Source organism: Alosa sapidissima, chromosome 3 (assembly GCF_018492685.1).
Source record: "Alosa sapidissima isolate fAloSap1 chromosome 3, fAloSap1.pri, whole genome shotgun sequence".
Classification (NCBI taxonomy): Eukaryota; Metazoa; Chordata; class Actinopteri; order Clupeiformes; family Clupeidae; genus Alosa; species Alosa sapidissima.
The window spans coordinates 18,708,819-18,720,282 of NC_055959.1; the positions used below are offsets into that span (position 1 = coordinate 18,708,819).

At 42.3% G+C, this 11,464-nt stretch overlaps 1 protein-coding gene across 2 annotated transcripts in view; it reads left to right on the forward strand.

The window, feature by feature from the left end:
- The first annotated feature begins 10 nt into the window (after positions 1–10).
- The window catches only part of eps8l1a (eps8 like 1a), a 12,230-nt gene continuing 776 nt past the window's right edge, over positions 11–11,464 (forward strand). The window contains exons 1-14 of one of the 2 annotated variants that reach the window (XM_042087916.1): positions 11–223; positions 2,000–2,078; positions 2,199–2,257; positions 2,457–2,595; positions 2,759–2,847; positions 3,076–3,150; positions 4,900–5,048; positions 5,607–5,760; positions 8,878–8,909; positions 9,079–9,187; positions 9,523–9,654; positions 9,818–9,932; positions 10,162–10,324; positions 11,326–11,458. In XM_042087916.1, coding sequence (XP_041943850.1) covers positions 2,000–2,078; positions 2,199–2,257; positions 2,457–2,595; positions 2,759–2,847; positions 3,076–3,150; positions 4,900–5,048; positions 5,607–5,760; positions 8,878–8,909; positions 9,079–9,187; positions 9,523–9,654; positions 9,818–9,932; positions 10,162–10,324; positions 11,326–11,458 — 1,428 coding nt within the window. In that variant the 5' untranslated portion in view covers positions 11–223. The other variant, XM_042087915.1, reaches the window with a different exon arrangement.

The following is an 11,464-nucleotide window of genomic DNA, read 5'->3' on the forward strand; positions in this document are numbered from 1 at the left end:
TCTCTCTCCAAGGGGGTGCAAGGCTGAGGTGGAGAGTGGAAGAGTGAGAGAATGAGATGGAAGAGAGAGAGAGAGGGAGAATGCATGAGAGGATTTTACAGCAGAAAGACTAACTTGTTTTTCCTGTTTCTGCGTATCTCCTCAAGGCGTAAACAGGGGAAGTGGCAGAAGAGGACATACAAACACATACATACACGCTCCCACACACATTGACAAGGGCACGGTAAGGCTGAAATCCTCCTTATGATCTCTTGCTGTTTGTTTGTCTATAGGCTACTGTCTCTGTGTTTTATTGGTTAATTTTTTTCCTCTGGATTTGGACTTGGACACCTAATTGATCATATTCCAAGAGGGTGACAAAACCAGAAGTGGTGCAGGGCAGGACACCAAACTGTGGCAAAACCACAGTTCGCTGATTTATCTAATTATGCCAAATTTACTCTAACTCTCCACTTTAGACCGGAGAGCAAAGACCATCAGCTGGAACAGGCTACTGTAGAACCATGGTAAAAGAGAGGATGTTGCTGAAAACCTGGCATATAAATGAAACTTTTTTCAACTGATTCTTTATTTGTGATATTGTGAAATTATTGTCACTATTGCTCTGTTATTAGTAGCATTCATATTTGGAATGTAGCATCCCTGTACTATACCGCTTCTCCGCAGAAAATCAGAAAATGAAGGTCTAGTTATGAATCAAGATAATGGGTAATTATAGTCTTTGCATCACCTTAATGACCTCAATTGTGGGAGCAGCAAGTTAGTCACCTCTAAGGTTCCTGCGTCCTTTGGGTGTAGCATGTGTGCATATTGTGAGAGTTTTTTTTTAGCATTGGAAGGGCATGGTCCTATGCAGTCATGCGCAATTCTGGTGGAGCTGCAATGCATGACAATCAAGTCATTTTCTTAGTTGATTCAAGTACTAATTTAGACATATAGAAATGCATTCAATTAATTTGATGACTTGAGTGTGCATGTGCTGCATTTTATCTATATATATTTTACATACCAGTGCGGCTATATAAAGGCCTATAGCAGAACTATTCTAATACAGATTCATTAAATCATTGTTATCTAAAACAAAGTTCTGATTCCTTCAGAAATGCATTAAGGTGTGCATATTTATTATGAACAAGTAAGAGACGTCAGCTGCTCGAGATCATTTTCCAAAATAGTGGCGGGCAGACAGACAGGGCAGAGTCATAGCAAACCTCATTCCTGAGCTACCGAAAGGCGTGCTGGCAGCCAGTCTGGTTTCCATGGACATTTAGCTTCATGGTCAGAACAACTAGCTTGCAATGCCAAGCCTATCCAGCCTCAGGAAAAAAAAAACACCCACATTTTAATTGACAAGATGGTGAAACCACCTTAGATGAATCAGAACAGATTTGGCTTTGTTGTGCTCATCTAATTAATGTAAATACTTGTAGGTAATGAAAAGCATGGCTGGGGTTTTGTTTTGTGAACAGGTTCTGTTCACTTTAAGCCATTAACAGTATTGTTTCTGGGAAGCACCAGGTCATATACGTGTGACATCTTGACATGTATTGAATAATTCAATTGAACACTACCTGAAATGGTTTATTGTTGATAAAGAAGGTGTATTGCTTTGAAGATATGTATGTATTGATGTGCATCTAAAGCACGTCTTTAAAGGCATTCAAATCTGTGACCACAGCTTGTATGTGTGAACATTTATCAAGTTTGGTGTTTTTATTGCTTTTAAATAGATAGATACTTTTTTATTGTCATTCATGGTGTGATGAATTGCTACCATTCATCTGTGTTCATTCCATTCACCTGAATTCTTTTCTCTCTTCCCTTTTTGATCTCTCTCCTTCCCCCTCTCTCATGCTCTCTGTTTCCCTCTCTCCTTCCCCCTCTCTCATGCTCTCTGTTTCCCTCTCTCCTTCCCCCTCTTACTCATGCTCTCTGTTTCTCTCTCTCCCTCTCTCATGCTCTCTGTTTCCCTCTCTCCCCCTCATTCTCTCTTTGTCAGATGCAGTCTGCTCCACCTGTTCTCCCTCGGAAACACTCATTAATCAGACTACTGAAGCCTCCTGGAGTTATCAGCCCAGGTATCTCTCTCTCTCTCTCCCTCTCTCTCTCTATGTATGTGTGTGAAAAAGTATGTTCATCAACTGTTATCTTCCAATTCCATTTTTAAAAGATTCAAATTGTCCTTGTCCTTTTTGTAGTGAATGGAACTCAGACTAAAAAAATAAGTCCACCAACAGTTAATGCAGAGAGAGAAGTGGTAAGTGTGTGTGTGTGTGTGTGTGTGTGTGTTTGTGTGTGTGTGTGTGTGTGCAAATGAAGTTGTAAAGAAAATGTACAGAGGTTTTCTGTCACGTTATGTAACATTTTTTTTCACGTGGATATAATGTGAGTGTTTATTTTTCTTTCTCTCCCCCCCCCCTCTGTGCCTCTCCCACTCCTGGGCGCCCCTCGCTCAGGAACTCTTAAATCACTGCTTCGATGATGTGGAGCGCTTTATGGGCCGTCTGCAGCAGGCAGCCGAGGCCCGGAGTGTTCTGGAACAGCGCTCCAAGAAGAACAAGAAGAGCAGGAGAAAGAGCAAAAAGGAGAAAGATGGTGAGACTCAGAAACACAAGACAGAGTGGAAATGGAAGATAGTGAAGCAAGAATTCATTAACATAAAAAGTCCTGACCATTTTGTTTCCATGGCCTCCTCTCTCTCTCTCTCTCTCTCTCTCTCTCTTTCTTTCTCTCTTTGTGTGTGTGTGTGTGTGTGCAGATGACCTGCTGACTCAAAAAGCGACTCCTCCTGCAGAAGAAGAATTTGTGGACATTTTTCAGAAAGTCAAGTATTCCCTCAGTCTGCTGGTGAGGTTCACTCCCTTGCTTCCCCACTGCCCAAACAAGTCCAGCTCAGCACAGCAGCATGGGAGCTCCAGCTCCTGTTGAATGTCCTCAGTCTGTTCCAGTGCTCATGTCTGTTTCTTAAAGTTCACACATTCTGAATAAAGAGACCAGCTTTTCTGAGGTTAAGAGTTGATGAATTTGCTTGTTAATTTTCCTTTGTTTCTTTCTGTCTCTCTTATTTTATTTCAGGATCGTTTGAAAGACTCAATATCACATCCCAGTTCAGGAGAGCTCGTCCATTATGTCTTTACTCCACTGAACTTGGTATTTTAACATGTGCACTCATACACAATCATCATGGACACACACACACGTACACACACACACACGTACACACACACACACACACCCACACACACACACTCACACATACACACACTCACATACACAGTCCCTAGGCACATCCGACCCTCCAAACAAACATACTCCTCCCTATGCCTTTTGCCAAAAGACTATATCCTCAGAATCCGATAAACACTCTCTCCCCCTTTCCTCTGAAAGTAACCTTGAGGGTCAAAAGTTAATACACATGACTTGTTGTTTACATGGCTAATGGGGGGACATGTTTGCAAGGACCACTCTGTGAAAATTCCTAAAATATTTGCAATGAGAGTTACCCTCTCCCCCACCAATGACGCAGACAGAAAGGGACATTTCTCTGGTGTGAGTGTGAATGTGTTCGGTCTCTGTGTTAAGATTGTTTATGACTGTCAAAGTCCTTCCTGCGTCTTTCCTGTAGGTGTGTTCATATGTATTGTGTGTGTTTTTGTGTGAGGTGCGTGCATGCACCAATGCCCTCCACAATACCAGTGTGTGCTAAATTTATATATCATATGTCTATGTTTCTGCTTGAAAAAAATGATGCCGGTCAAATGATATGCCAGTCAAAAATCCTATTATCGCTTCTTAATTAGTCAAGTTGAGGAAAACTGGAGACAGGCTATGTAACTTAAAGAATAACATAATCAGGCCGTATAGAACGCAACTTGTTCATTAGCCTAATTTAAACATGCTAAACAAGATCTAGCTTGTTTGTTGTTTTAAATAGGCTACATCGTTTGTTGCTGCTACCCACGTTATCTTCAGTGGTTCAACAGTTTCACTTGCGCAGATGTGCACAAACATTGAATGAGCGCTCACACCACTAACCCCTATTCTATGCCTCTTTATTTGATTTTATTTGATTTTATTTGAACGCTAAATTAAGAAATATTTCCTATTCTGGAAAATATTTAGTTTCTTTTTCTTTCGGTCCACGGTTCAATGATACCATTTGTTTGTGCCGCAAATTATCCGCGGACCAGCAATCTCCTCGTCGAGGTGGCCCTAACCCTGCAGATCACAGAGAAAGCATGCCTTGGGAATAGAACACAGTTGCATGTCCAGTGTAGCCATGGGTCTGTCTACACGGAGAATGTCAAGTGTCTTGGTGGGGCAGCACCCCCCGCAACCCCCCTTCCACTGATTCCGACAGATACGCCTGAAACTTCATCTTTTTCTCTGGTGATGGTGGAGCTGACCAGACATCTGAGGCTTCAGGTGTTACCAATTTATCATTATCGATCGTGTCTGGCCTCTGCAAAAACTTTTAAGGCTAGTCTGCCTGGGCCTGGCCATGTTTGAACCGTCTCACTCATTCGTTCGTTGTTTAACAGAAGTTTTAAGCGTGCGCTTCCTATTTGAAATGCAGCATATGCGTGTTGTTTAATAATAACGATAGAGCATGTTCCTTTAAAACATAGCCAAAGGACGTATTCTTGCTTTAGTATAGGCCTACATTTTAGGCTTATTCTCAACTTCAGATTGTGTTAGCGGAACGGGATTATTAGCCCATTTCAATTGGACAATTTAACCGGAGAGATTTAATTTTGTCGGACATTTCATTTTTTTTTTTTCGCCCAATGTCCGGCAATTACTGGACAACGGAAACCCTACTCAATGTATATGTCCATTATGTCTTTATGCTGGATCGTTGACACTGTGTTTTGTGTGTGTGTGTGTGTGTGTGATCAGATGGTGAAAACCACTGGAGGTCCCTCATTGGCTGCATCCGTCTCGAGTCCAGCGCTAACCAGTGGAGCGGTCACCCTGCTGCAGGACACTCTAAAAGAGAAGGAGAAGGAGCTGTGGATGTCATTGGGACCCAACTGGACCTCAACACAGTCAGTACCAGCACATGTTCCTGAATCAGACCCCTAGCTTCTCCTCCAACCTCAGCTTGCCTTCTAGCACATATGGCTTGAATAGCACTGAAACATGTCAATAGATAGGAAGACGAGGTTAAGGGAGCCAGTGGTTCCAGTTGGCTCTGAAGCCATTTATTGTTTTTTAACAAGGGTTTCTGGTATAAATCTTAAAGGACTTAACACATTTCCTGGCACCCCGTGGTCAAAGTCTCCCAAGTGGGTTTTGCCTTCAGACTACCAGTAGCTAGGCCTCCTCAGACCTTACCTCCACTCATTACCTGGTGAATGAGGCTTCTGTTGACTCGTGCAGTTCCATGCACATACATATATGAGTAATTTAATTCCTTTAGTTCAGGTGATTGATTATGGCTTACATAATGCTAAGACCCAATGGGTTGAAGAGACACAGAGCACATTCATACATCTGTTTTCACTCTTTTAAATATACACTATTAATTTGTGACTGTGTGTGTGTGTGTGTGTGTGTGTGTGTGTGACTGTGTGTGTGTGTGTGTGTGTGTGTCCATTTCCTAGTTCTCAACTCGGTGAGGCCGCGTCTCCTTTCACTCCTGTGTTTCTGGATGGCTGGCAACCAGCTCTGTGTGACGCGGATGGGCACCCTCTGGAGGATCCTGTTGAGTCACAGCAGAGATATGATACTTTAGTGGAGAGCCAGGCAGCTCAGCAGGTAATACACATGACACATAGACTTATTACTATTTACACAAACAACAACACACACACACGCACACACACACACGCACGCACACACGCACGCACGCACGCACACACACACACATACACACACACACAAACAAACACACACCAAACTAGATGTACCGCAGAGCGGTACAAAATATGACCGCCGCCCAGTCCAGCACATTTTTTCCACAAAAATAAATCACGCTGAAAGGCCTATATGATTCTAACTGTCTCACTAAATTGCATTATCCACACTCAATTCTCACTGGTATCTGCTAGACAACAAGTACCAAAACATGATTAGTTCATAGATTTCACATGTAAAATTCATTTTATACAACCCCACCTCCATCTTGCCTGTTCATAATTCTGAGAAATTCTTGAATTGTGTGCATGTGTGCATGTACATGTTTATGTTATGTGTGTGTGTGTGTGTGTGTGTGTGTGTGTGTGTGTGTGTGTGTGTGCGCGTGCTTGTGTGTGTGCCTGCGTATGTGCCTGTGCATGCATGCGTCATCCTAGGCCCTACATTTCTCAAGATATTCACAGAGAACTGTGTCTGCCCTACCCTCCTTTCAGGGTAGTGCTAATTTCGTCAGACGAGACGAGAGGAAATATGTTCGTCAACAACCTTTTTTTTCATGACTAAGACGAGGCGACAGTAATGTCCTGAAACACTGACTAAGACTATCTTAAGATGCATTATTTTTTGACTAAAATGTTTTGCATGAAATAAAAACTAAGATAAAATCTCTTCATTTTCATCTACAAAATGAGAAGACAGAATATCTAGCTGTTACGTTTTCAAAATATTCCGAATGAGTTCATACGCAACAGCTTTCCTGTAGGCTAGTCTACGTGCTGTTGCTGCAACCCTGTGGCTGCAACACGAAACTACATGGAACAAGAACAATGGAGATTTCTGCCAGAGTTAGCAACCTAAGCTTTGTGCCACAATGCTACATACCCAGAAGTTGAAGCTTCTCTCATACAAATTAACATCCCCCAGAATGTCCATGACGAAATGTCAACTATTTAACTAGTTAGACTGATGATGCAAAGTTTGCTAGCAAGTAAGCTAATATGGAAAGTTCGCTAGCAAGTTAGCTATGGCTAAGATGGAGAGTCTGTTTGGCGAATGTGTTGTGTTTGGGCGCATATCGCCATCTAGCGAGGCGGAGTAAAACATTAATACTTTGGTCTACGACAGTGTTTCTCAAACTTTTTCAGTTTCAGGACCACTTAACTAACCCTAGCAAAAAAAAAAAAAAAAGATTAGACCTACTTCAACAGTAGCCTATAATTAGTCTACACTATAGGCCTACTCACTGAACCACCTTGTTTATTGTCTTTGCACTTTGCTTATTGTGTGGATTCATACTGTATGATTTAAACTGGCATATCTTACATAGACAGTGTTGCAGAACTGTTTTTACATACAAGTTGGTTGAATATTGCAAACAACTCATCTATATTATATTTTCCCACGTCTGCTCGCGGACCACTTGGGATAGCTTGCGGACCACCAGTGATTCCCGGACCACACTTTGAGAAACACTGGTCTATGAACAGTGTTTGACAGTGGTCCAGTCAAATCTTTTACTGTCTATGGTCAAATCCCAGCCGAGCTATAACTGTAGCTCGACTTACCTGTGCATGTAAACATACTGACTGACAAAAAATCAGAATGAGTAATTATAACAGACGAGTAGCCCTGTGGACACACAATATTGTTGGAAAATTGAGATGTGTGAAACACTATTTGACTCAAATGGTAATCAGAAATAATTTGTTATAAAAAAAAGCCTAAAATGTGTTGACTAAAACTGACTAAGACTAAGATACCTTTAGTTTTCTTTTGACTAAAACTAGACTAAAATGACGAGACTTTTAGTCGACTAAAACTTGACTAACAAAAATGATATTTGAATGACTAAATATGACAAAGACTAAAAAGGACATTTCGTCACAAGACTAAGACTAAGACTAAATTAAAAATAGGTGACAAAATTAACACTATTTCAGGGGGTCCAGTCCAGCGGGGGGGCTACAGATCAAAACGAAAAACGTCGGTTCCATGCTATCCATGTGGGGTTACATGCCCACCAAGTTTTGTGTACCCCGGTCTATCAGTGTCCCGGGAATCCTTATTGGTGTACATCACTAAATGTACACATAAATTATTTTATTGTAAGGCCCCCCATGAACGAAAGTACAAAAAACGTTCCATTCATTCGGAGGGTGTCATAATGATCCTACACTTTTAATTTCGTGCAGTTTTGACCTGAGATCACAGGTCCAGAGATATTGTGATGAAAACACCTAATTTTTTGCTTTTTAATTTGCTAGGTGGCGCTATACATGAAATAAGTGGTAATGGGATGGGTTGACATGCCCCCTTAAGACCAACATACATAAAAAAGGTGGACCTCCTAGGCCCTACGGTTCTCGAGATATTCACAGAAAACTGTCTCCGGCCACCTACAGGCCAGTTGGTGTATAGTAACATAAATTAATTTATTGTGTGGCCCCCCATGAACGGAATTCCACAAAACTTAGCGTGCATACAGAGGGTGTCATAATGATCCTACACTTCCAATTTCGTGCAGTTTTGACTATGTTAGGTCACAGATACCTTCAATTACAACACCTCATTTTTACTTTTTTGTGTTTAACTAGGTGGCGCTATACATGAAATGAAAAAAAACCTATTGCGCGGCGGTCATAATTATAGTGATGGAAAAGCTTACCTATGGCAGTGTCTGTGTTTGGTTTGTCAACAAAGCTATGTGTGTGTGTGTGTGTGTGTGTGTGTGTGTGTGTGTGTGTGTGTGTGTGTGTGTTTGTGGGTGGGTGGGTGTTGCTCATGTCCGTTTTTAAAGCTAGTATCAGTAGTTTATGCACACTCTCATTCACATTAGTAACAGGTATGGTCACTCACTTTCTTTCTTTTTGTCACTTATATGCATGTTGTCACATTCAGAAGCTGGTAGGGAGGGGGGCGGGGTTAAACTAAAGGAAAGTCTGCCGCTTGTTGTTTGTGAAAGTGTTCAATCAACATTCTCAAAAGCCTTTCATTCTTTTCTCTGTTACTTCCTCCCAGGAGGCTGAAATTCCACATCAGCCAACTGAAGTGTAAGTCAGGATTATCAAGTTAGATTTTTATGCCATTTTTCTTTCATTATTATTACTGATTTGGTATTTTAAATACTACTGTGGTTGCACTAGAAATAATATTTAACTGCAATTGCATTGGGTAAAAAGGTGATCATATTACATGAATATTTCTCGTGTGTACATGCAGGGACAGTGGAGGTTTGGCTCCAGATGCTGAGAGGCTGTATTGCTGCAGTTATGACTTTGTGGCCAGAAACAGCAGTGAGCTTTCTGTCCTGCAGGGGGAGACACTCGAGGTACAGCCTCACTCATGCCCTTCTCTAGTAGAGTCCCATGCTCCTCAAATTATACACTATTGTGTACACATGATTTCTTGAAATTATTTTGGAAACGTTGTACCTCATTACAAATGACAAAGGACCTGTTATAATACATGTATTTACAATAATACCTGTATAATACATGTTTTCTTTAAATGGTTTTCTCCACAATATATTTAGGATGCTGCACAGCCTTTAGAATTTCTCAAAAGACACTTCTTTTTTATATTGCAGGCCTGTATGTCCGACTGAACACACTGATAAGCAGTATTCTCTATAACGGGCATCTTCCATCTCACTCTATCAAACAGGTGATTGAGTCAGCCAAGCGCTGGTGGAAATGCAAGAATAGCTACGATCAGATTGGCTTTGTCCCTTTCAACATTCTGGAGCCTCTGTCTGCCGTTGAAAATGCAGAAGCTGTTCAAAGACAACAGTCCAAGGTTACAACCATGCACTCAACCTCAACCTGATAGATAGTTAATTACGTAGTTACTGGTTAGTTACAGAGGGTAGTTAAAAACTGGTCTAACTTTTTAAACTGTGGCCCAAAGCTGACTGGACACAGGCGGTAGGAGGCTAACCTGCTCTTGGTTTCTGTAACAGAAAGTGCCCATAGCTCCACCAGCCCGGAGATTCTCCTATTCGGCCTCCAGTCCTGTTGAGGCCTCGCCCCCAGGCTTTGATGGCCTGCCAGCGGGGGAGGGAGGGGGAGATGTAGGTATGTACCTGAGCACACACACACACACACACACACACACACACACACACACACGCACGCACGCATGTACACACATACACACATGCAGAAACACACACGCACGCACACAAACACACACACAGATTAAAAGTACCTGTATCTGTTGACACACTTTGATATACCGCCACCAAAAAAACACACACATGGCATCGCATAGACAATATATTCTCAATGTCATATTCCTTTGCAGGTGTGTATAACGATGAGCTCATGCAACGGCTGGTAAATGGACGATCGGGGTCAATGCGGCCACTGGTCATCCCCCGGGCAACAGAGACCTCCGCCCCTCTCGACTACCACTCACCCCCTGCAGAAGTCCAGAGCTGGCTAAGAGGCAAAGGATTCAGTGAGGAGTGAGTGATGTACACACACACACACACACACACACACACACACACGCGCACACACACACACACACAGACACACACAACAAGCTGCTTTCAGACCTAGGTGTAAGTGTGGGCCGTATATCTGAACAACGTAATCGGCTATTTGGAATTTCGAACTTAGCTGGCTCCTACACTACTCCCCTAGTATTTCCAACAGACATTATGTAAGAACATGTTAGTTAGTTAGTTAGTTAGTTAGTTAGCTAGTTAGTTAGTTTATTAGTTGTCCCCTTAGGGAAATTCTTTTTCACATTTTCCTACGCTTTCGTCGTACATGGTCACATGCACAGGGTGGCACATACATGGTCACAGACATAAGGATGGCACATACAAACATACACATTTCATACACCTTAGACATTTAACACAGACATTTACATTATCATTGGGGGTACATGGGGACACATACCGGTACATTATTGCACTGCATACATGCAGAGACTCTGTTTATGTGCCTGTTCAACCACGTTCAACCTGTTCAACCACACGGAGATTCTGTTCATGTGCGTCAGTGTCGTTCACACATAATGTCTGCATGTAAGCATCATATCTGAATCACCCGAAGGGCTGGACCTCCGTTTGACAAAGATCCACATATACTGCGGAGGTTGTGTCTGAAAGCAGCTACAGTCTGACATACGTTTAGTGCACACACACACACACACACACACACTGAGTGTACCCTCCATGTGTGCCAGGTAACACACAATCCACCAGACTGCCATCAGCACAGAGGAAGAGCAACAGCAGTTACACTAACACATGCCTGGTGCCAAGGAGGCTTAACTAACTAGTTCATGAAAGTTAAGTGCATTAGACATACCAACCCCTATCTTACAGTACATCCATATGACATTACCGCTGATACTGTGTCTGTTTTGTTGGCCACGTTACTGTCCTCTTCTTGTTTTGTCTAATAATATCGACTCTCCATCTCTCTCCTTCACCCTCATTCCCTCCATCAGCACGGTGCAGAGTCTGGGGATTCTAACAGGAGCTCAGCTCTTCTCATTAAACAAAGAGGAGCTGCGCGCAGTCTCTCCAGAAGAGGGCGTCAGAGTCTACAGCCAGATCACAGTGCAGAAAGCCCTGTTGGAGGTAATA